This window comes from Doryrhamphus excisus, chromosome 10 (assembly GCF_030265055.1).
Source record: "Doryrhamphus excisus isolate RoL2022-K1 chromosome 10, RoL_Dexc_1.0, whole genome shotgun sequence".
Lineage (NCBI taxonomy): Eukaryota > Metazoa > Chordata > Actinopteri > Syngnathiformes > Syngnathidae > Doryrhamphus > Doryrhamphus excisus.
Genome location: NC_080475.1, coordinates 12454437 through 12479998, shown reverse-complemented (window position 1 = coordinate 12479998; position 25562 = coordinate 12454437). Strand labels below are relative to the sequence as shown.

Sequence of the window (25562 nt, the reverse complement as noted above, 5' to 3'; positions counted from 1 at the left end):
TTTTATTTTTGTTTTTTTTGGAAAACCTGATGCGGCCCAGTCTCGCCCAGACCCTAGCTCCAGTGGCCCCCAGGTAAATTGAGTTTGAGACCCCCTGATGTACACAGAATGGAATTTAAAATGGGCATGAGGCCGCAAAACAACACACCCAACGTTTTTATCAAACTATGGGTGGGATCGGATCTGTTTGTTCAAAGCCCTTTGGGAGTTCTAATTGCTCCTAATTAGACTGTTTTCCTCCCGAGCAGAACACTTGGCCAAGCAGATGAGACCTGATCGTTGCTACCAAAAGAAGGAACCGGAAAAAAACGGTAATTCCCATTTAAGAATAAGATATTTTTTATTTTACGCAGGCGGAACATCCAACGTCCATCTATTGTTAAGCCCTTTGAGGCCACCATCTTCACGTAATAGAAAGTCAACCAACAATCCACAATTTAACGCTTTTGTCATCAAGATTGGCTGCGATGGAAGTCAAAGTGTTTGTGGACGGCCTCCCGCGTCTGGTTTGTGGAGTTACAGACCGGACAACATGCCAAGACGTGGTCACGGTGTTGGCTCAAGCCTTGGGTGAGTAAGCTCCTACGCTTGGGTGTTATATACTACAAATTATCACATACTACAGTATTACTTGGCCCTGTACCCTAGAAACCGCCCATGAATGATACGGGAAAAAGGCCGAAATGATACTGTGTCAAAGCCCAGGGCAGTGATACTAATAAAATAACCATGTCCAGTATCAGCCTCTGGTATCGTGCCCATGAAACAACCAATCAGAGAACAGCGCAGACATTGATAAGATAAGACATAATAAAATATTGTTGAAATATTTTTGCAATTATTGTGTTTACACTGTTTAGATATAATGGAAACAATTCTGGAAACAAAATGGTCTTTTGATTAAATAGTACGTGATAATAAGCTCATGATTAAATAGTATGTGATAATAAGATCAGTATAAGGCCCAGTATCATGCCCCCGCGTGCCAGTATCACTGACACTTGGGGGTATTATACCTGGCCTGATACCAGACAAACCATGTGATAACCTATAATTATCACATACTACAGTATTAATTGGCCCTGTACCCTAGAAACCGCCCATGAATGATACGGGAAAAAAGGCCGAAATGATACTGTGTTAAAGCCCCGCGTACTACATACTGTAGTATGTGATAATGTACTGTACTGTACTTTATACTGTAGTATGTGATAATGTACTGTACTGTACTTTATCACATACTACAGTATTAATTGGTTTCTAGGGTACAGGGCCAATTAATACTGTAGTATGTGATAATGTACTGTACTGTACTTTATCACATACTACAGTATTAATACTAATACAGTATTAATACTAATTGTACTGTACTGTATCTCATACTACAGTTTTATTAATTAATACTAATACAGTATTAATACTCACTGTAGTATGTGATAATGTACTGTACTGTACTTTATCACATACTACAGTATTAATTGGTTTCTAGGGTACAGGGCCAATTAATACTGTAGTATGTGATATTGTACTGTACTGTACTTTATCACATACTACAGTTTTATTTGGTTTCTAGGGTACAGGGCCGATTAATACTGTAGTATGTGATAATACAAAGTATAACTTCTATTACTCCTTAGGCCAACCAGGACGCTACATGCTACGAGAGTCCTTCAAAGACTTTGAGAGGTGCATGAAGCCGGACGAGCGCCCCTTGGAGACGCTTAAGAAGTACGGGGAACACAACAAGGAGGTCCAGTTCACATTGCTCCACAGCGGACCTTCATTCGGGGATGAAATGAGCCGTACCAAAGTGGGTCGACACCAGCCTTTCCCGCCGCTGAGGAGGAAGGACGCCGTTGCGAAGTCGTGGCGACGTAGCGGGTCGCTAAGTCTGCATCGGCAGAGTTTACCGCTGTCCTGTTTGAAGCGGGACACCGAGCAGGAACATGAGGACCTAAAACGACCCAAGAGGAAGTCTTTGACATTAATGGAGGAGGCTTGGGAATGGTTGGAGTCTTTGGGGAAAACACAGGTTTATAGCACCGTCAGCGATAAGGACGGCGGAAAGAAGACGGATAAAAAGAAGAAAACGTTTTTAAGCGTCACACTCTCGGCCGAGAAACAGCAAATGAGAGGTCACAGGAACTTAAAAACCGACTTGGATCACCAAACAACATGCTGCATGGGGACATCACAGAAAGCTAGAGAAAGCAAGAACACCTTCTCCATCTCAAATGACGATGAAGTGAACAACCTAAGAGAGACCATCATACTGCAGCTTGGTTACATCCAAGACCTCCAGGTCCAGGTAGCTGCTTTGGACTGTGAGATCTTAAAACTGGAGCAACAAGCTCAAATCAGAGAAGATGAGCAGAAGCTGGCTAAGGACGAAGAGGAGCAGGTGAGGTTCTGGGAGAACGAACTGAAAACCGAAGAAGGATTCGAGAGAGATTTACAACATCAGTTTCTTGAAATGAAGGCAAGAGTTGCAGACTGCAAGACCAGACTTGACTTGTGTGGAACTCTCAATGTTGACTCAGGAATCAAACACTCCTTAAACAGTCCAGAAACTGAGACCCGCCATTGCCTGCCATTTGAGACTCAACTAAATGTAAATATCAACAGGAAGTGGACGCCCACAGGAAATCTCAACCCTCATTCTTCTTCTCCTGCCAGTCAGATAAAGGAGCGGAGACCCACTGGACCCGCAGAGCTCAGAGAATGGTGGTCACGTTGGTCTGAGACCCACAGCCCAAAACCTAACATGAAGAAGACTGAGATCCACCGCTCGGAACTCACTATTTATTTGGCTAGCACCAAAGTCTAAATACAGTGATTTTCAACCACGGCACACTAGTGTACCGTGAGAAACAGTCAGGTGTGCCGTGAGGAATTATCCAATATCACTTTTTAAAAAATTAACATTTAGTAATCATCATTTGACTCCGGTTTCCTCCCACATTCCAAAAACATGCTAGGTTAATTGGCGACTCCAAATTGTCCATAGGTATGAATGTGAGTGTGAATGGTTGTTTGTCTATATGTGCCCTGTGATTGGCTGGCTGGCCACTAGTCCAGGGTGTAACCCGCCTCTCGCCCAAAGACAGCTGGGATAGGCTCCAGCAACCCCCGCGACCCTCGTGAGGAGAAGCGGTAGAAAATGAATGAATGAATAATCATCATTTGCAAATATTATGTCAATAGTATACATGGACCCAAATATTCCAATTGCATTTGGTTTATTTGCATTTGGACTAAGCAAAGTTTGTTTTTGATTCAAACTAAAATTCAAGACTGGACAGACGAAAAACTGGCAATAGAGTTATTCCAACAAGTGAAAGAAAAACTCGGGGAAGTCGGTATCACGGTTGGTATGATGTTGATGTTTACGTTTTACTGGGCATGCCCCATTGACTATTCTGGTTGATTTCACGGCACATGTAGACAAGCGATTGGAATATTCCTTTGCATGTATACCATTGTTTTTGGAAAAGTAATTCGGAAACAGGAAAAACTCCTTATAATGTAAATATGGCTAGTGTTAACCAGAAATAAATCCGTTATCCGCACCTATTTGGATCGCTACTAGTTTATAAATGAGTGATAATACATACATACATGTGCCACTACATTATTTTTAAATGTTTATGTCTTGCATTGCGAACAATGTTTCATCAAGCATTGCGATTTCGCTTCTGGATTTACAATCGATATTCATTACTGTCGTGTACTAACTAACGTGTACATTTGAATACTTTTAAATGTGTTTACTGACAGCAGTTTGCAAGTTTTGATTCTGCTTTTTAAGTATGAAGTGTCCATAATCTGACTGGAATCTTTCCATGGTGTCCTAACTCTATCCCTTTAAATCCCCCTATATAAAACCAACAGATCATTTTAGGGTTTAGAGATGAATTGGAACACTAATATTAATTAAGTGATCTGATAAAGTGACTTATTGGCTTGTATGATGCACAGAGCAATGAGCAATTTGGCGCTGTGTCCAACCTCCTGTTATATAGAAATTAATACAATGTTAAATTTGTTTTGATGTTGATGTTTACGTTTTACTGGGCATGCCCTATTGACTATTCTGGTTGATTTTCATGGCGCATGTAGGCAAGAGATTGGAATACTCCTTTCTATGGATACCATTGTTTCCCGAAAGGTCATTCGGAAGGACAAAAAATGGTCATGTAAAAACGTGGCTACTGTCGAGTGTCTGTGGCGAAAAGACTGGCATAGCAATATTGTAATATTGGTCCGTTTGGCAACAGCTACCTTGTTCCTCCGATAGACTTATTGATGCACGTGTGAGGTCGTGGTGACATTTTGTAACATTTTTTGGTTAGTGGTGTGCCACAAGATTTTTCCAATGTAAAAAAAAAAACGTGCCGTGACTCAAAAAAGGTTAAAATCAATGGACTCTTCTTCATTATTGAACTCAAAACAAAGTCTAATTGATTTCCATAAAACTTTTAATTTGTTTATTCATTCAAGACCATTAACAAAAGTACACCAGAACCTGCGTATGTGGTTCAACTGAAGCCCAGTGATCTCTGAAAGTTATTTTCCACCAGTAAATTGTAATGTGCAGACACAAAACAAAAACACCGGTATTTTTCCTTATGTTGTCTTATTTTTAACTTAGTCTCTAATACCTTACTTTTTTCTCCCCCGTCCCGCCCCATTAAGTTAAATTTGTTCTCTTATATATGAAGTCTGACTTTTACTAAGGAAAAAAAAAAAAGCACACAATACATACAGTATAGTTCAACCCACAGGTTTGGGATGCATATCATTGTCTTCTCTATTAGATAAGAAAGCCATCCTAAGATTGTTCTTTATGTTGGCGACTGGCTGGGAACCTAACTATATATTTTTTTCATGTCTTTTTTTTTTTTAATGCTTCCTTCCCTCCACCTTTGTTTTGCTTGTTGAAGTTTTTTTTTTTTTTAGGCACCTTGTTATTTAATGAGTTTCAATGAAAAAAAAAAAAAGTACAAAAAGAATGACAGGTATAAGATGCCACAAGGAATTCTGCACCTGGGAGAAATTGCTTTCGTGGAGCTTGTGAATACCAAAAAAAGTATCTTAAAAAGGCTCCAGGTAGTTACAAGTAAATTCCTGACACACACACACAAACACACACACACACACCATGCTTTCAAATTGCTGTTAAGTAAAGCATTTTCAAAGCTGCTCCAAAAAAATGAGCAGAACAAGAAGATATCGGTTGAAGCTGGTACATATGAGAAATATGATCCTCCTTATGGAGGGAACTTTGCTTTATGCATTTTGTAGGAAAGCATACAGTAGCAGAAACCTCACCGTTAAACCGTTTTCAAGTGTCTGTGTGGGCAGAAAGAAGCAAAAAAAAGGAGATAACATCATGGGAAAAAAAAAAAAGACACTTACGAAAAACATGCAGGCCAAACACTGTCAACTTTCAGTCGGAAACACGTTTACAGGTGCAGAATTCCAAACTAAGCAAAGAAAGGAAAAAGAAAAAAAAACAAGTCGGGATAAAGACAGCCACAATTCTCTCATTTTCGGGATGAGCCCCACTTCAAAACAAAGCTGGGTGACAACACACATGCACACGCTAAAAGATCTCAAGTGCACGCATCAGGAACATCATACACAACAGGGGTGGGGGTGGGTAGGGTTAGCCCACATTTATGGATAGTGACAAAGATTTCAACAGGGTAAATTTGCTGCATGTGTGGTTGTAAGAGTCATGTGATATTTGGGGTTTCACTTAATCAATCACCCCCCTACCCCCCATTCCCACCCCCCTACCAGCACCCAATAGGTATTGCTCAGTCAATGACACCAGGCTGTCGAGTCTTGCGCTCCACATTGAAGCCCTGCACAAGAGAAACACATGTTTATGTTAATAAGCATATTTCATGTCATGATTTTCAAATAATTTGATGTTTTATGAAGTGATTTTCCCCTTCTTTGCTGTCAACACTTTGAATTAGCTTGTGTTCTATAAATAAACTTATCTGACCTAATTGAAGAGTGACATCTATTTGAGTAGGGCTACTATCTGAGGGAACGTGGAAAAATAAAAATGACTTGGGAGCTCAAGGGGCTGCACGGCGGAAAAGTGGTTAGCACACAGGCCTCACAGCTAGGAGACCTGAGTTCAATTCCACCCTCTGCCATCTCTATGTGGAGTTTGCATGTTTTCCCCGTTAATTCTCCAAATTGTCCATAAGTATGAATGTGAGTGTGAATGGTTGTTTGTCTAAATGTGTTTTGTGATTGGCTGGCCACCAGTCCAGGGTGTACCCCTGCCTCTCGCTTGAAGACAGCTGGGATAGGCTCCAGCACCCCCCACAACCCACGTGAGGATAATGAATGATAATAAATGAATGAATGAATATTATCATGAAGGCTGGACGAGTGGTTAGCACACAGGCCTCACAGCTAGGAGACCCAAGTTCAATTCCACCCTCTGCCATCTCTGTGTGGAGTTTGCATGTTTTCCCTGTTTTTCTCCGGACACTCCAGTTTCCTCCAACATTCCAAAAACATGCTAGGTTAATTGGGACTACAAATTGTCCATAGGTATGAATGTGAGTGGGAATGGCTGGGATAGGCTCCAGCACCCCCGCGACCCTTGTGAGGATAAGCGTAGAAAATGAATAAATGAATATTATCATAAAGGCTGCACGGCGGATAAGTGGCTAGCACGCAGGCCTCACAGCTAGGAGACCCGAGTTAAATTCCACCCCCTGCCATCTCTGTGTGGAGTTTGCATTTTCTCCCCGTTTTTCTCCGGGTACTCCGGTTTCCTCCCACATTCCAAAAACATGCTAGGTTTTTGGAAATGTCCATAGGTATGAATGTGAGTGTGAATGGTTGTTTGTCTATATGTGCCCTGTGATTGGCTGGCCACCAGTCCAGGGTGTACCCCGCCTCTCGCCCAGCACCCCCCGCGACCCTTGTGAGGATGAGCGGTAGAAAATGAATGAATGTGAGCTCAAGGTACCTTTGAATTGTCTGGACCACGGGGCTGTCTGACGATGACAAGACGTGGGGCGCTGGCGTCGTCCAGAGTGATGCTCTTCAATCTGTTGACCAAACGGTCTGGACGCGGAGTCACCACAGGTTTTGGCCCCTCACTGCAACACATCGTGTTTAGCTTCTTGCCTTCATAAATAAATCAACAGGATCATTCCATCATTACCTGACTCTGCGGACATTGCAGGCACTACATTTTCCCGTGCGTTGATTGAAGACTACCGAGAACTCCACCTCGTCTCCGGTCTGGAGCTCCAGGCCGTCTTGCACTTCTTTGACATGGAAGAAAAGCTTCTTGCTTTCACCCACTTCATATGTAATGAACCCAAACTAAAAAGAACACAACAATGTCAGACTCTTTTTGGCCGTAACATTTCCCTGTATGAGTAAAGAGTGACAGCCACCTGGTCTTTGACACACTCCACCAAGGCTCGACGTTGTGGAACCACATTGCAGGCCATCTTCTGTCCAGTCTGGGATATTGTGCAAACCTGGAACTTCACCTGTTCTCCTTTCTGCAGACAGTCGGCCTTATTTGCCATACCCATGATTCCAAAGGGATAGGTCTGGCCTTTACCTCCACCTGACACAAACAAAAGACTAATTAATAATGAAATGATTCCTTCTGGTTAAGAGAAGTGTGCATCAAAAGATGACACCCCACCTTCTTCTAGGACTTCAATAAGTCCTTGGTACTCTGTCTGAGAGGGATCCACACTGCGTATTGGACGGATGACTTTACCAGTCATCACTGTTGTACTAACATCTTCACCTATGCCGTTCACTGAAAATAGTGGGATTGTTTTTAGTTACATGCCTTAACATGACTTTTTAAGAATGTTGTAACACTAATACGTCTGTTTCTGAGCACTAAATCTGATTAAGCTATGCTAGTGTTGCTAACGCTTGTGTCCTCCCAACAGAGTCAATGTTACGTTGTTGTATATGATACTGTATATGGCATATATATTATGTTCAACACAGCTTAAGAGACAAGCTTTCCAATGCATTATTGCAGGACATCTGAGACGCATAAAATTATATGCAAAAAAAATATACCTGCAGCCACTTTGTCAACTTTTTCAGCACTGACTTTATTTCCTTTTCCCTTTGAAAGTGAATACTCCACTGTGTCGCCCAGTTCAAGGCTATCCAAGTCTCCACTCATTTCACTGAAGAGAATAAAAACAGCACAACAACATCCTTAGTTTACAAATATTAATAAACAGCCATATAAGAACTTCAAAAGTTACCTATAGTGAAAGAAGATCTCCTGGTCATGATTGGCCGTCTCAATGAAGCCAAAGTTATCCTTCAGAGTGGCGATGAAACCCTGCAATCGCTTGCTATTGGAGGCGTTGCGGTTCATGACCCTGATGGAGACTGCACTTTGCTGGCCGCTTCTTTTCACTTCGTTGATAGAGAACTCCACCTAGTGGTCACAAGTTAGCATGTCATAGACAAAATTAGTGCAAGTTGAGTACTTCACCGGTATTATTGCATTTCTTGCATCATCATTCATTCATTCATTTTCTACCACTTATTCTCATGAGGGTCACAGACTGGTGGCCAGCCAATCACAGTGCACATATAGACAAACAACCATTCACACTCACTTTCATACCTATGGACAATTTGGAGTCTGCAATTAACCTAGCATGTTTTTGGAATGCGGAGAAAACCCACGCATGCACGGGGAGAACATACAAACTCCACACAGAGATGCCCGAGGGTGGAATCGAACTCGGGTCTCGCAGCTGTGTGGCCTGCGAGCTAACCACTCGTCCGCTATGCATCCCTATTGCATCATCATTCATTCATCCATTCATTCATTTTCTACCGCTTTTTCCTCACGGGGGTCACGGGGGGTGCTGGAGCCTATCCCAGCTGTCTTTGGGCGAGAGGCGGGGTACACCCTGGACTGGTGGCCAGCCAGCCAATCACAGGGCACATATAGACAAACAACCATTCACACTCACATTCATACCTATGGACAATTTGGAGTCGCCAATTAACCTAGCATGTTTTTGGAATGTGGGAGGAAACCGGAGAACCCAGTACCCAGAACCGGAGTACCCAGAGAAAACCCACACATGCAACATGCAAACTCCACACAGAGATGCCCGAGGGTGGAATCAAACTCGGGCCTGCGAGCTAACCACTCGTCCGCTGTGCTGCCCTATTGCATCATCATTGCAAAGATAACTTAACATGCAAGTTTGTATGATCTGATACCTTGTCTCCAACCTGTGGGTGACATCCCCCCTCCAGATCCTTTACATGGTACGGCACAGTCAGCTTCACACCGCAGTCTTCATACGTGATCACTCCTTCCTCAGCGTCCTACAGCGGAGGCAAACTCTTAAAATTCAATCCATTTCAGCATATTGATATACGGTGTAAAAACGCCACTGAATATTTTGTCTAAAATAAGAAAACGACAAGTTGTGAAGTTAGCAATGCGTCACATCAAACACTCTGGTTACATGGTGTAAAAGAGTGGCTATTATGTTTGTAATGGTGGTTAAAATCTAAACACACCAGAAGCCTCACCAACGCTCAGTACGAAAGGGTCAACTTGTCATATTTTTGACATAATTCAAATGAAATAATGAATATTTTGGATGAGCCTGATGAGTTGGGAAAGTTGTGCAGCGCTGAAGCTCAGAACTCCACAGCAGGGCTGCATAATTAATCAGTGTTTGTTGTTTCAAAGAGACCCTATTGTACAAAAAGTGACTTATTAACGATGTTCCCGAGAAAAAAACATTTTACACAATCCCTTTACAAATTTTCCATGAAGTAAAAACCTCCTCCCTCATGGACATGACACCACCTCCAATTAGCTAAATGAGCTAGCCCCACGTATACGGCCACCACAGCTTTGTGAAGAATCAGGTTTTGCTACACATCTTAAAATCCGACGACATCTTGTGACACCCCTAATTAATCCAGAGTGACTAAATTTAAAACTAGAGACACAAGAAATACAAACTTTCCGTGGGCTAATTATGCAGCCCTACTTCTCACTTAATCGCTTAAACCATGTGCGCCTTCCACATCCCTACGTGTTAATTAAATGACCCAATGCATGCTCTGAATAAAAAAAAAAGTACAACAGGAAGCAATGGCTGTTCTTGCAAATAAAGACTAACCTTGTCTACAACTTTAACCTTGAAAAGACAAGAGTGAGATTAGAAATTCTTTATCTAGATCTAGGGATTATTGCTGCATGCAGCAGGCCCAAATCCTACCTTGTCTTTTTTCTAACCAATAGGAAGTGAGAGACCAATGGAAAAGAAAGAATAAAGGTACAAGACTAAATTAGAACTATAAAACAGTGTGTGTTACGCACTAACGATGGATCTGCACGATCGATCGATAGCGCTGCGCCCGAGATGGATCCATCGTTAGTGCACAAATCGATCGATTTCTGCTCTCACGATCGATGGTACAGTAAACCTCGGCTATATCGGATTCAATTGTTCCCACTGGTTTTGTCCGATATAAGCGAAATCCGTTATATGCATATACCGGAAAATGTCCGCTTTACGCATATATCGGATTTATATCCGGTATATGCGTAAATCGGATTTTATCCGTTATAAAAAGGCACTTCCTTGACTATGTTTCCAATGTACCTGGACGCGCAGGCAACGTTGCAAACGCTGAAAATGACGTCGTATAGCGGCCTGTCACGATTCAGCAAATCGGAGCGCCACGATGCGGCCATCCGATATATGCGAGGGAAATTGAATGGAAATGCATTGGAACGGGACTGGAGATTTTGTCCGAAATAGGCGAAATCCGTTATAAAAAATCCGATATATGCAATGAATTTTTATTGGAAATGCATTACAGAAAAATTGGTTCTTTTTTTATCTGTCCGTTGTGAGCGAATTTCCGATATATCCGAGTCCGATATATCCGAGGTTTACTGTATATTACTGCGCCCGGGATGGATATGTAGTTTGTTTATATGCCAACAGATGGCAAGAAGTCCATGCATGCAAATTTAAAATCTTTGATTAATTGTCAAGCAGTTCACTTTGTTACCGTTTTAGACATGTCATTGTATGCAATTAGCAGATCAACGATTGTCATTATAATTTCATGTTTTCACTTTAAACATTGTGTATGATGTGACCTTGTATTGCCCTTTCTAAAATAAAATTGATAATTCATTCATTCATTTTCTACCGCTTTTTCCTCACGAGGGTCGCGGGGGTGCTGGAGCCTATCCCAGCTGTCTTCGGGCGAGAGGCGGGGTACACCCTGGACTTGTAGCCAGCCAATCACAGGGCACATATAGACAAACAACCATTCACACTCACATTCATACCTATGGACAATTTGGACTCGCCAATTAACCTAGCATGTTTTTTGGAATGTGGGAGGAAACCGGAGTACCCGGAGAAAACCCACGCATGCACGGGGAGAACATGCAAACTCCACATAGAGATGGCCAAGGGTGGAATCGAACCCATGTCTCCTAGCTGTGAGGTCTGCGCGCTAATCACTCGACCATCGTGCCACCCTAAAATTGATAATCTAATAAATAAAAGCAAAACATTTCCCGAACCATAACCCTAAAGCATCGGTCTCCAGCGCAAGGCAGTTACATCCATCTCGGGCGCAGCGCTACCGATCGATCGCACAGATCCATCGTTAGCGCGTAATATATGCATTTTGAGTACCACTCTTCAAAGCAGCGAAATACAGTATGTGTTTAAATGCGGAATAATGTACTTACCACCTTCTCTTTATTCTTGCTGGGACTGGCGTTTTTGTTGCCAGGTGCCCCGATTTCCCTCTGCACCACACCCACAAAGCGTTGTTCAGACTGGGTATGAAAAGACACTGTACCCTTGGGTAGCTTCTTGATGCGTACTGCATGGTTTCTCTGAGCTGAGAGCATATCCTGTTGAGGACACGGTTGTGACATTTAATTTATTTGTTCATTCACGACAAATGGAGTTCTACGATTTTGGAGTTGGAGAGGGGGATTTACATACAGGCACGACAGTGAACTCCACTTCATCAGAGATGTGCAGCTGGCTCTCCTCCAGGACCTCACTGAAATGGAAAAACATCCGAGCATCCCGATCCACACATTTAATGAAGCCGAAGCCGTCACGGATAGCAGCAATCACACCCTGCAATGAAGACGCAATGTTAATGCTGATTGATTGCAACCTCCGTGTGAACCTCCATGTTCTTCGCCGCTGCCCACCATTTCACGAGTCTCTTTCGTGATGCCAAAAGAGTCTGGGAGGATGTCGATGTTGGTGGCCCTCTCCAGTTTGTCTCTCCGGTCGGTGGAGATGTTGAACTGTACGTGGTCTCCCTCTAAAAGGGTCACCTTGGACTTTGTGTCCTTTTCGCCAAAGGGTAGTTCTTTGTCACTAAAACCGATTCGAGCGCTAATGCGACCTGGCAGGGGGTCATTCTGTGCAAAGTAAGAAGAACAACCAATAAAAAGTCGTGTTCTGCTGAAAAAGTCCAACATGTAGCTAAAACTCTTGAATAAACTTTAAACTTGCCTGGTTTTTGGAGGGAACCTTGGGGATCACCTTGACGACGGCGCCTTCAAAGTGTTCAATGCTAATATCCTCAAAAATGACAGTTCCTTGCGGGAGAAGTCTCACTTCTGTAGCAACCTCTTTACCCTACAATCACATTATGTTCCAAGTCACCACACGTTGCTGAGAAATCATGATTGAAGTACAGTAAACCTCGGATATATCTGACTCGGATATATCGGAAATTCGCTCACAACGGACAGATAAAAAAAGAACCGATTTTTCTGTAATGCATTTCCAATAAAAATTCATTGCATATATCGGATTTTTTATAACGGATTTCGCCTATTTCGGACAAAATCTCCAGTCCCGTTCCAATGCATTTCCATTAAATTTCCCTCGCATATATCGGATGGCCGCATCGTGGCGCTCCGAAGCTAGCTGACATTCTGAGATGTTTTAAAGCAGAGGACATTTTTAATGCTGACGAAACTGGGTTATTCTGGCAAATGCTGCCAGAAAACACCCTGGGATTTATTGAATGAGTCCAGGTACATTGGAAACATAGTCAAGGAAGTGCCTTTTTATAACGGATAAAATCCAATTTACGCATATACCGGATATAAATCCGATATATGCGTAAAACGGACATTTCCCGGTATACGCATATAACGGATTTCGCTTATATCGGACAAAACCAGTGGGAACAATTGAATCCGATATATCCGAGGTTTACTGTACTACGCATGAGGATACCTACATTTCTATCTTTGATGGTGAACTCAACATCATCTCCCGCCTGCAGGGCTTCGAGATCGCCCTTAAACTCACTGTAGTGGAAAAAGATCTCCTTCACCACATCAGCCCTTTCAATGAATCCAAATGCCTCCTAAAAAAAACACAAATGGGTCAACATGAATCGACAATAAATATTAAAGTGATCACTTAAAATTAAACTGAAATATACTAACATAAAAATGATGCTCTAACAGTAAGAGATGTGCCCGTTTAGGAGCACCTAAGTTGACAAATGCCTATCATCTCCCTCCCTTGTTTGTTCCACTTTTGAGTGAGCTTTGAAGTTGCAGCTTTTTATGACGTCACAAGGGGAAAAAACTCAATCCTCATGGACATGATATCACCTCTGATCTGCACCGAGCTAGGATCTGCCTGTCCCGTGTATCGGCTCACCAGTTCAATGAGAGGAGTTAAGTGGGGGGAAAAAAGGCTATGCGACACACCTTAAAATAAAACCCAAAGCTCTGCCGCCTATCAGTCAGTCAGCTAAAGAAGTTGGAACTGTAAGTTTGATCTCTTTTTTCCCCAAACCTAGCATGATGTTACTGTTAAAATGTGACTATAATGTTAGCACTACAGCAGACATTGCTGCACCGGTGGTGCCAGCGTTTGTGTATATTTAAAAAATGAACATGCACAATAACACTTCTTGGGAGATGCACACACTGTTGGGAGAATGGTGTGGGCCCAAGATTGTTGAGCTTACTAAAAGCGTACTTGCTAACTATCCAACTTCCAGTATCAAAGCTAGATTTTGTCACTATTATCAAAATTATTAAACACACAATAATGTTTTGCTTTTCTTGAGTCAGCGCTGCCCCAGATACTGTACGCCTTACGATGTTTGTTTTGTGCAATGTTATCAGTGACCCTTACCTTGGTAGCGCACACCACACCCTGGCACCTCATTTGCTTTTTTGTCACGAGCTGAATGTTACGAGCACTGACCGCACCAGTGCTGAAAAACAGGAGACGAGTGTAAACGGGTCTTGTTTGGACCACTGCGGGAAAACGCTGATTGCACAGGTCAGAAGAGCTAATACACACTGCTTGTTAGTCTCCATATAAAAGCCGACTTTGTCGCCCGTGTCCAGGTGGATATTGCCCTCCACATCATCCGCAGCGTAGGTCAGGTAGAACACTTCCTGTGGAAAACACAGTTCATTGAAGTGGTAAGTTTGATACTTTTCTAATAACCAAAATGAAATACAATCTATGACACGTTACCCCATTTCTTTCATAGCAAACACTTCCGGTGGGCACCTGACCAGGTGCAGACTTCCCATCCAAATGACCAGGAATTGAAGAGACAACCTGCGGAAAACAGACACTACTTAAACAGCTTTCCCAATTTAATGTCACATACAAGCATAGAAAGAAAAGCATCGAAACCACAATAAAGACGGACACAAGCAGCACACATCAAGACTGCAAACAGGTGGAAGTGGGGTGACGGGGGGGTACATGAGGATTTGCGAAATGCTTAAATACACTGTTATCCTGTATCTAACAAGTAGGCCCCATCTGCGAAGCATTATCCACTTGGATTTGAAAAACAACGCACAGAAAAAAATACAACAACAAAAAAAGAAAGGGAATACAGGATTGGATTGGGGTTTGGATCTCATACTATGCCTTTAAAGATTCTGGAAATTATACAACTCTGTAATGATAATGAAATAAGCACTTCAAGTAGACAGAGACAAGGATAGGACCAAATATAAAACGGTGTTCCTTAACTGGATGAATATAACCATGCAGCACAGTAAAGGGATAGGCGTGCAGGTCTGGCCCCACCTGGCCTGAAATGCGCTCCTCTGGCAGCACCTCTGGCTTAATTTTAAGCAGCTTCACTGCTATGGGCTTGCCAGTGCGCCTGTCAGAGGACACCTCAAACTCAACATCATCTACGAGGAGAGGGGGGAAAAAAACAAACAAACACAAAGTCAGAATTAAATAGAGCTCCATAAGTGTCCCCCCCTGGTTGGTGCCGCACCTCCAATTTTGAGGTCCTGCAGATTGCCATTGTATTGAGAGCAGTGGAAAAAAAGACGAGCCTGGCGTTCGGAGCACTCGATGAAACCGTAGGAGGTCAGCAGCTTCTCGATCACGCCAGTTTCTCTGATGCCGGGCCCTGAGCCGTTAGCGTAGGCGTTGTGACCGTTGTTGTGGAGCATGCCTGGGTCAAAACTCATCTGGAGAAGACGAGATTGGGGGGGGGGGGGGGAGAAAGTCATTATAATGTAATAAGAGAATAAAGCAACATTTAAAACGGGTGGGAAAGCTGAGGATCCGCCCACAAGGTCATTTGATCATGCAAACATAACGCAATCTGTGAGTTTAAAGTTCAAACTTAACACACATGGGGCATGTTTTTTTCCCATAAATCTAGCATGGTTAGAGTGACTTGGACAATTGTCAAACTTCACACCACTTCAGGAATATTTGCCTTTGCTACCGTTTTTACTTTCGTATCATTTTGCTATTACAGTAAACCTCGGATATATCGGACTCGGATATATCGGAAATTCGCACACAACGGACAGATAAAAAAGAACCAATTTTTCTGTAATGCATTTCCAATAAAAATTCATTGCATATATCAGATTTTTTATAACGGATTCCGCCTATTTCGGACAAAATCTCCAGTCCCGTTCCAATGCATTTCCATTACATTTCCCTCGCATATATCTGATGGCTGCATCGTGGCGCTCCGATTCGCCGAATCGTGACAGGCCGCTATACGACGTCATTTGCAGCGTTTGCAGCGTTGCCTGCGCGTCCAGGTACATTGGAAACATAGTCAAGGAAGTGCCTTTTTATAACGGATAAAATCCGATTTACGCATATACCGGATATAAATCCGATATATGCATAAAACGGACATTTTCCGGTATACGCATATAACGGATTTCGCTTATATCGGCCAAAACCAGTGGGAACAATTGAATCCGATATATCCGAGGTTTACTGTCTTTTAATATGTTGCCAATTATCACCAGATGAAGCCCAACATAGCACGAGTGGTACAACTACCACAATTTGAGAATTATTGAAAAAAAAATTTCAACATCTTAGACCATTTGCCAATGCTTTTCTGTCAACCTTGAGAATAAAAATGCATTTCCAACAACATGCAACAACCTTCTAGAGACCTACAACCTTCTGAGAGCTCCCTGGACAACAGTGGTACATTCCATTGCTAAGTGAATTCCAGGTCATTTCACTATGGAGGTGGAAATGGCTTAAGTGGCATGCATTCAAAAAAAAAACTAGGTGACCCGTCAATCTCCGTTTTTATGAGTACATGCAATTCGGAGTTTTAGTCAAATACCTCTACCTCAACTCGGTTGAAAATGTTTTAAAAAACACCCCACACAGTCCATGCTGTTAAGAGGTTACATAAAAGTCTATTGTCTAGGGTTATAGGGCTGTAATATCAGGACATCGGCAAGCCCTCTTACTGATCTCTGGTACAAGGGAGTCCGCTTGTGTTTTTTACTTCCTGGATGGGGACGGCAAGAGACTGAGGAAGAGCGGGGAATAGACATAGGAGCGGTGGAGGTTGATGGACCCGTGTTGCGAGCCACCGGTGGTTCAGAGGAGCCCCTTTCCATGTTTGACATTGTGGATTGGACTTGCTGGCTATGCTGTTGGAGAGGAGCATGTAGCATTTTAAAACTAGCTTAGAACACACTGTGTGGTCGTGATATCCAAGCTTTCACCAGAATATTAATCCACCTTTCTATGACAGCGATTATTTAAACTCATAATGACAATAAGGGGCTATGAAAATCATCCAGAATGGAATAAAACACAAAGACACCTAACAAAAGTCCCACCTTGCGTCACCTGCTATAGTTACGTTTTATGCCACAACAGCGTCCCCCCTGCTGATACGGCTCTGATGCTACCTTCCATGTTGTGGCAACTCCGTACCCTTATTTTGTATTGGTGGTGTTTATACAGAACAGCGACACAGATTGTGCGTTTCCACAGAAAAACACGATTCTTCTTTGCACAGTTAAGGTCAAGTTGTGCAAACAAAGTGATCCAAAAGTAACACTAAAAGGAAGGGATAAGCAAATGATAGGTCAAACTGCAGTGTATCTACAGTGGAGAGCTGGTTGATGAGTAATGGGTTATGGGAGAGGAATGGGTGTCCAAGAGCAGCCTCTTTTTGTTGGGCCTGTATTGCAAAACTTGGGTGTCCAATAAACGGAAAAAAGACGTTATTTTGGTTGCCCGTGCAAGCACTCGCGCGAATCAAATCATCGGCGGCACAACAGCCCGGTATAGAGTTTCTTGTATTTTAGTTTGCCGTGATTTGGGACCGGTGATATGTCATCGGGAAGATGTTCTCGCAAAACAACGCTGATGCAACTGAGCAGAGGCTAGTCTCTGGAGCCCAGAGGGGATGGAAGGCCATTCATAGCAAAAGAGATGCAGGGCAAAAGGCAGGCTGATGGGTGCTTGAGGTGGGGGGGTAGTGTGGATGGGCACTTAGAAAAAGGAGATGGGAGGGTGGAACTTACAGATCGGCCATACGGCGACAGGCTGAGTCCGACAGGGGATGTGCTGCTCAGGTCAGCGCTAACAAACGCGGTGGGTGGCGACGCAGGCATGGTAAACTCAACAAAGCCTTTCCAGGGACTGCCCATATTTTCCCATAAAGTCCAACCACACTTGCTTGATTTTGATTAGTCTAATTTCTCTTCTTGAATTGTTTTTTTGTATGTTTTTTTTTTTTTTGGCTTGACTGTCAATGGTTAGTTCTAATGCAACCACCCAATGATACACCGCTGGATGTCTGCAGGGGTGAAGAGAGGAACAGACAAAATGGGTGAGGCAGATAGGTAAGCCGGCTACAGTTTCACAAACAAGAAAAGGTGGGATGTGGGCTCTTCGACCCCCTGACAGGGAAGTCTACAGCATGGATAAACAATTATACAGTAAATACCAAGGAGACCAAACAAGGTTGTGTTTCTTGGTACATAGAAACTACAATAGCAACCTTGGGGGGCGGAGTATGGGACATGGACCCAATTTAATTCAAACGTAAACAACGTACAAATCCATTTTCCTTTTTCACTTTGGAAAAACTGACAACATTAAAAATTATGAACACTGCCAAACAGCAGTATGTTTGAACCTTTGCTGTGGGGGGGGAATCATAAACGGACCTGACTCCATTTTAATTGAAGATCCCGGTTCTATAGTACAAGGTGTAATACAACACTTGCTGAAATTTGAGGCGTGTACTCACTTTAAACAAAACTTAACTAGATTTAGGCATCTGTACAATTAAGACAATTCGTTTTTAAGTAAATATAGAATGTTGGGACATACACTCCTGCTTAAAATTTTGGCAAAAACTTATATTTTCACTGTTGTACCCTAAGGAGATTCCAAGTATAGCTTCAAAAGCCAGAAATAAGAAATGGCAGTGAGACAAATAAAAAGTATTCTGAGGAAGCAATTTATTGCAAACAACCATTCAAGTGAAAAAAGTTGATAAAAAGGTCAAGACTACAGCCTTTAAAAGCCAAAATCCTGGCAAAAATGTGGGTCATTATCTCTTGATGGCAAAGGCCAAAAGGGCTTTCTATCTTTAAACACGGGCAGATTGCTTAGCTGCATAAGCAACGCCGATTGCAGTGTTACAGAGGTTACACACAGTAAGACTGTCATTTTAAACTGCACTTTTCTTATTAATATACCCCACAATTTTTTGTGGAAATTTGTCAATACACCAGCAACGCAGTGCGATCGGTGTAACAATATTAATAATGTCACTGTAGCTTGGTTAAATATGTATGTGTCATATGTAAATGGAGCATTGTTGGTTTTATAGTTGGAATATGCCTTTCCTATTACATACATTCTTATCTGTGTCCTTTATCCGTTATTATATCTTTAGAAAGCACAGCAAAGAGAAAGGATTGTGGTCCATGGGCAAATTTCCCTTAAAAAGTGCAGTTTTCCTTTAAAAGATCCTGAGGGTTATGGAACAAAAAAAAGTCAAGTGGGAGACTTTGGAAGCCATCAGGAACGTCAGGGTTCCAAACTCTCTTACGCCTCTCAATGCCCCATGTTTTGGACTCGTACAAATTCCAATTCTGGTACATTTACTGTCACCAAGTATTGTTACTAAGTAAAAATCTCCATTAGTAAAGGTAAAAAATTAAGTCAATTTTTTTTTTTTGTGGCATTGAAGAGGACGAGGCCTTTGAAGACTTTTTTTTTTTATTCTTAAAGGCCTTCTTTTGCAGATGCCGTCCGATGGTTATTTGTTTGACTGCACTTGGCACCAGTAATAACCTTTATTTTGGGCCGAGGATCATCCCATATCTTGACGGATACTCCGACTCATGAATGAACTCAAGAGATCATGACAGTGTGAATATCTAAAATAAAATGACATTGAATCTACATTTTTGCTTTATAAAGAAATATATTTGCTGTTGTTTTTCGCCTATTTCACCTTAATGGTTGTTTGCAATAAATTGCTTTGTCAGAATATTTTGTTGGCTCAGTGCCATTCATTTTTGCATCTTGAAGCTCTTAGAACCTCTCTAAAATCAAACAGGTAAATTCTTGCCGTTCAACTGGTCTTGAAATTTTGATGTAGTGTACACACATTTTGGATGTCGTGCTGAAAATACAATTCGGGCTCACCTTTGTCGTCTTGAAAAGGGGGTTTTCTCAGGTTCTTGAAGACTGTGCAGTTCCTGAAGATCTCTTCACACACATTCACTCGTGTGCACACACACACACACACACACACACACACACACACACACACACACACAAACACACACACGTTACAGGCTTGTGGCACGAGTTCTAGATGCTTGCATCAAGCAAAGAGGAGGAGGAAATGTACAGCAAAAAAATGCAGATTACAAAAACACTGCTTAAAAAAAATATATGCGATGAAAACAATGGGAGAAGAAGGGGGTAAAGTGTAGGGAGCTATGATGAAAAAAAAACAAACAAAAAAAAACTAGCAGACAGCAGCTCACTCCACACCCCAATCCTGAGTTGGCGGTGTGGTGAGGATGAGGAGGGCTAGGAGCAGCGTTGGGACGTGTGCTTTGTCAAAGCTGTTGAGTAGGCACAAACTTCTGGTTTCAGATCATTTGTCGTCTTCTCGAAGTATGCTTGGGTGTAAAATTTGCTTTTCTTCTGCTTGTGTTGACTGGCCTGTTTGTCTTTGGTCAATAGAAGGGTTTTTTTTTTTTTTGGTTTCACTTTGCTTTGTCGTGCGTTTTTATTTTTCTCTTTTCACCCTTGAAGTGATCCTGTATCTGACGGGTCTCTTGGGAGTTGCAACGTTGCTTGTTTCGTTTTTAGGTTTGCAGGCTTCTGTCTTGTGATCTGAACGTTGAAGCAGTTGCGAATGGTAAAAAATTCGGTTCCGTTTTACTTCATACTGTCGGGAGAAAGCACAAAAAAGGAGGAAAGATTAGTACTGAGTGTTCCCCAACCTTTAAATACACGGAAGAGGTCAGTGGTAATAAATGTTGATTTACCATTTTAATTAAAGCATGCGCTCTACAGTCATCACCTTTTGTTAGACGTCATATAAGATTAAGATTAAGATATGCCTTTATTCGTCCCTCATTGGGGAAATTTGTATTGCACAGCAGCAAGAGTACAGAGTCAGTTAAGCAGTACAAAATACACAATATAGAAAAATAAACAATATAAACAACTCAAGTACAGTAAACCTCGGATATATCGAACTCGGATATATCGGAAATTCGCTCACAACGGACAGATAAAAAAGAACCGATTTTTCTGTAATGCATTTCCAATAAAAATTCATTGCCTATAATCAGATTTTTTATAACGGATTTCGCCCATTTCGGACAAAATCTCCAGTCCCGTTCCAATGCATTTCCATTAAATTTCCCTCGCATATATCGGATGGCCGCATTGTGGCGCTCCGATTCGCCGAATCGTGACAGGCCGCTATACGACGTCATTTGCAGCGTTGCCTGCGCGTCCAGGTACATTGGAAACATAGTCAAGGAAGTGCCTTTTTATAACGGATAAAATCCGATTTACGCATATACCGGATATAAATCTGATATATGCGTAAAACGGACATTTTCCGGTATACGCATATAACGGATTTCGCTTATATCGGACAAAACCAGTGGGAACAATTGAATCCGATATATCCGAGGTTTACTGTATATAACCAGTCTATACACTGAGATCTTGTTAGAGAGTTAATATGAGGCATTAGGGAAATACTTCACATAGAACTTAGTATATTGCATTTAGAGCCCTTAATATTGCACATGGAGGTTGGTCAGATATTGCACAGTGAATACACACACACACACACACACAGTGGAGCGCCCTCACACAGTCACACAAAACCTGTTTTTACATTCATTATAAGAATGTGAGATGCGTTCAGTGACATCACAAAAATGGCTTAATAATGCATATATGTGGAAATAAACAGGAAGATCAAGAAAAAAATTAATCGGATGTTCTTATCACTGAAATGCCGCTACACAGAAGTTTAAAGAGGGCGCCATTTCATGTTTTGGGGAAACTACCTTACGGGTATAAAAATAGTTTTCCACTCAGATGCCTTTGGAGACAGCCCACAATGGCAGCCAGCTGACTAGATAGGACATGCAGAGACGCCTGGATCAACAAATCATCGTGCGTGCCTCCATATCAGTTGTTGATATTTATGGCGGCAGTCCTCATATGTGATTTAATGCAACATACTAAATTTCCTAGAACACTGCAGTGTAGTGTATAAGAAACAAAAACAATGCATAGATCCAGATATAATTTAATGTTACATCCCGATTTATTATTAATTTTATATATACACACACATGAAATTAATGCCAATTTATGTAATCTTTTTGTCATTTACTTATAAAACACTATACTGTATATATAAAAAAGGACAATACAACTATTCGTTTGGCGTGTGGGGTTTTGAGATAAGGTTTGGACTTTGTCACATTTTAACACTGTCACTACTGTTCCTTATGCTGTGTCTTTAAATGATGGGAAAAAATTATATGTGTTTGAGTGGCTCGAAAGAACTTGCTGATTTTTAGTCAGTGTCTGACTTTAAATCCAAACCAAAACCAAATAATGGCGTTCCCCTTCCCCGCTTTTTCGCACAAATTCCTCATTGTTTTTTGTTAGTTTAGGTTGATTTGAGATATGGGATTGATTGATGATTATATTGGCCTGCATCTAAAACCCCTAATAAAGGTAGTCCGGTACAAGCAGTCCATTCCATACACCGCCCCAGCACTTCTATTCAGCATGCAGAACCCTCGTGATCACAACAGCAGGAGTGATGTCGGTCAGCTGTGTGGCAGTATTTTTCGTTACATTCTGAAAAAAGATGCTGCAGTTGAGTGCAAAACTGCGGTTTGAAACATTTGTCCATTTGTGGGAAGCTTCCACAGAAAAACAAAAGGAGAACTGCACTTTTTGGGGGAATTCACAGTCCTGATGTGAAACATGAAGACATCTTTCCCTTTTCTGTGCTTTATAACATGAGAAAAAAAGTTAATTTCAGCTAGCTTACAATGCTGTCATTGGGATACACCTATTTTGTTCATTCGTTCATTCATTCATTCTCTACCGCTTATCCTCACGAGGGGGTGCTGGAGCCTATCCCAGCTGTCTTCGGGAAGAGGCAGGGTACACCCTGGACTGGTGGCCAGCCAATCACAGGGCACATATAGACAAACAACCATTCACACTCACATTCATACCTATGGACAATTTGGAATGTGGGAGGAAACCGGAGTAGCCACGGAGAAAACCCACGCATGCACGGAGAGAACATGCAAACTCCCACAGAGATGGCCGAGTGTGGGATTTAACTCGGGTCTCCTAGCTGTGAGGCTAAGACAAAAAACTAACAAAATTGCATCGTTTGATATACATTCTATGATCATACATTAAGACGTACCCTGATGATAACATGTAATGATGGCAGTATCTTGCTGTATTTTGATGATTTAAAACACTACCGAAACTTCTCAATTCGGTGCATTGAAACTAACTAACATGACACCTTGCTAACCGCGTTCTTCAGCGCCATTCACAGAAGGAAGAGTGGATACTTAACTCTCGATTTTACTACAAAGACTCAAAGATACTTTTTACAGGAAGATTGGAGCACACGTCTTGTGCTGGAAGACACAGCCACCCCAAAGAGAGCGGACATTGTAAGTGTTGTTGCTGCTGTTGTTGACAGAACCATCATAAGTATGTATCAATGCGCTGAGAAAATCAAAATAATTTTTTTCTGCAGCGTTTTAAATCATTCCCCTTTAAAAGCTTCCTCAAGCACCCTTAGATTCTCTACATTATCCGTATTATCGATAAAGAATATTGACAATATCCTTCCTACTGTTGCTACCTATTGTTCTCAGAGTAATATGACTTGATCATGCCTTTACTAATATTCCATGTTACCCAACAAGTAACCTAAGTATGTATAATTTGTACTGATATCGGATCAATATCGGACAATGGATTGGAATTGTGGAAGTTAAACATAGCAAGACAATCCTAGTAGTCAATCCATGCCCAAGGAAGTGTGACGGTAAATATTTCCACTTTTGGAAATTTTTACTTAGGAGTGTACAAACCTTTGTAGAGTTACTTTGACATTACAGTTGTAGAAGCAGTATAGTGTACAGAAATTACTGTAGAAAATATAATACAATATTTGCATAAAAGTGAGTGTACTCACTTTTGTAGGTGTTAATTACGGTATAAGTTCTGACTTATAACATAGTGGGAACGGAACTCATTCGTAAACCGAGAACCTCCTGTACAAACAAAGTTTATTTCATCGTCCCAACTCACAAGACAACCGACCTGTCAGATGTTCTATTAAATGGGCCAAAGGTTGACTGCAGCACAGGGACTAGAGTCCATCATATGTCCACAAAAACCTACTTTTTTTTTGCACTGCCTAGTTGACATTCAACATCCTAGAGGCAAACGGCTTCAACGCCGCAACGCCGCCTTGTCTACTCTTCAGAAGGTTCCAGAACAACAAGATCCCCTGACAGGAGTTGCCATGTGACTTCCCAGAAGCAGCAGTCTGTCTGCCATGCTCGGATATGCTACAACAACGCCTGACCGCCCCCACCCCCCCTCTCTCCTTCCAAATCATTGCGACACCATGCTCTACGATAGCCTAGCATGACACGTTAACATTAAAAGCAATATATACAGCCTTTAAATCATGTAATATTATTTTAGGCAGGGGCGGGGGGTTGTCACAAAGATCAGCTGTTTATGTGAAAGTGCTATATGTTAAAATGACCTTGTGTGGACAAACCAGGCAGATTAGCATTTAGCTTTTACTCCTTATGTGCAGGGCCTTAACGATCGATTACATCCACACAGACGAAGGGGGGGTATCACATTAAAAAGTTGACTGTTTAGTTCAGAAAACATTGATTTTAAAAGCATATTGTTGTTGTTTACATGTCAATGCGCATAATTCCTACCACTACGGGCACCCGTTAAACTACAACATGTGCGTTCGCTACTTGTATAGTAGCAATATAATTTTGTTGATGATTCTTAACAACACAAACAAAAGATTAAAAAATAGCTGCATGTTAACGTTAACTGTTAAAGCCGCACAAGGAGGACAACAAAGAAGCCGCCATCAACTCTCCGAGGCTGGGCTTTATTGAGTTGTTTTTCAAAATCAAGCTTAACCTCACCAATGACAGGTTGTCAAACTCAAATAATAAGTATTTTGATGTAGACATATATCGATAACAGATTGTGTGTGTTTTTTTTTAACCAAAGATCTAGCTAGGCCGTCAGTGATGCTAGCGGCTACGAGCTAGTTTAGCAATGCTAATCTGGGTGATTTATGCTGACTTCCCAACAAAGGCCCCACAAAGTCGGTTGTTTTTTAAACTTGCAGTTACAAGACTAACCTTCTCAAAATACATATACTTATGTGGGAATGGCAACAATTAAGCGTCGATATTGACAATAAACTTACCCCAACAGCTTTCAGCACTGTCACCAGCGCCGCTAGAAGCAGCACGGCACATTACGTAGTGACACGGATGGCTCATATCGCGAGATTTGCCAACGGGCGCGAGATCCAAAGATGCTATAAAACGGAAAGAGATCCACCTCCCTCTATTCACGCTTCGTGTTGTT

The 25562-nt window shown here is 41.8% G+C and overlaps 2 protein-coding genes across 5 annotated transcripts; one reads left to right on the top strand and one right to left on the bottom strand.

Annotated features, from left to right (window-relative positions):
* Positions 1–250: 250 nt before the first annotated feature.
* On the top strand, positions 251–8463 carry rassf11 (Ras association domain family member 11). Its single transcript, XM_058084176.1, has 3 exons — positions 251–311; positions 458–570; positions 1638–8463. Exons 2-3 carry the CDS (start codon positions 468–470, stop codon positions 2825–2827), a joined length of 1293 nt encoding a protein of 430 aa, XP_057940159.1. The 5' UTR covers positions 251–311; positions 458–467; the 3' UTR covers positions 2828–8463.
* On the bottom strand, positions 4461–25562 carry csde1 (cold shock domain containing E1, RNA-binding). 4 transcript variants are annotated; one of them, XM_058084171.1, is made up of 22 exons: positions 25399–25562; positions 20034–20790; positions 17891–18165; positions 16820–17005; positions 15352–15550; positions 15096–15262; positions 14583–14669; positions 14403–14500; positions 14232–14313; positions 13318–13446; positions 12579–12704; positions 12269–12484; positions 12051–12191; positions 11789–11956; positions 9271–9378; positions 8289–8467; positions 8095–8207; positions 7700–7819; positions 7440–7618; positions 7202–7365; positions 7004–7136; positions 4461–5870 (listed from the first exon to the last, which is right to left on the bottom strand). In XM_058084171.1, the coding sequence occupies exons 3-22, from the start codon at positions 18014–18016 to the stop codon at positions 5823–5825; spliced, it is 2769 nt and encodes a 922-aa protein (XP_057940154.1). In that variant the 5' UTR covers positions 18017–18165; positions 20034–20790; positions 25399–25562; the 3' UTR covers positions 4461–5822. The 4 variants fall into 4 exon arrangements, with proteins under 4 accessions (XP_057940154.1, XP_057940156.1, XP_057940157.1 ...); XM_058084173.1 differs by having other exon boundaries at positions 15153–15262; XM_058084174.1 differs by lacking the exon at positions 16820–17005.

What these genes read in the sequence shown, in the direction of transcription:
- rassf11 (XM_058084176.1), top strand. Translation starts at nt 468, where the DNA reads ATGGAAGTCAAAGTGTTTGTGGACGGCCTCCCGCGTCTGGTTTGTGGA. An exon ending in GGTGTTGGCTCAAGCCTTGG is followed by an intron (nt 571 to 1,637) that starts GTGAGTAAGCTC and finishes ATTACTCCTTAG; the next exon opens with GCCAACCAGGACGCTACATG.
- csde1 (XM_058084171.1), bottom strand. Translation starts at nt 18,016, where the DNA reads ATGGGCAGTCCCTGGAAAGGCTTTGTTGAGTTTACCATGCCTGCGTCG. An exon ending in GTGTGGTGTGCGCTACCAAG is followed by an intron (nt 13,447 to 14,231) that starts GTAAGGGTCACT and finishes TGTTTTTTTTAG; the next exon opens with GAGGCATTTGGATTCATTGA. An exon ending in ACCCACAGGTTGGAGACAAG is followed by an intron (nt 8,468 to 9,270) that starts GTATCAGATCAT and finishes TGTGACCACTAG; the next exon opens with GTGGAGTTCTCTATCAACGA.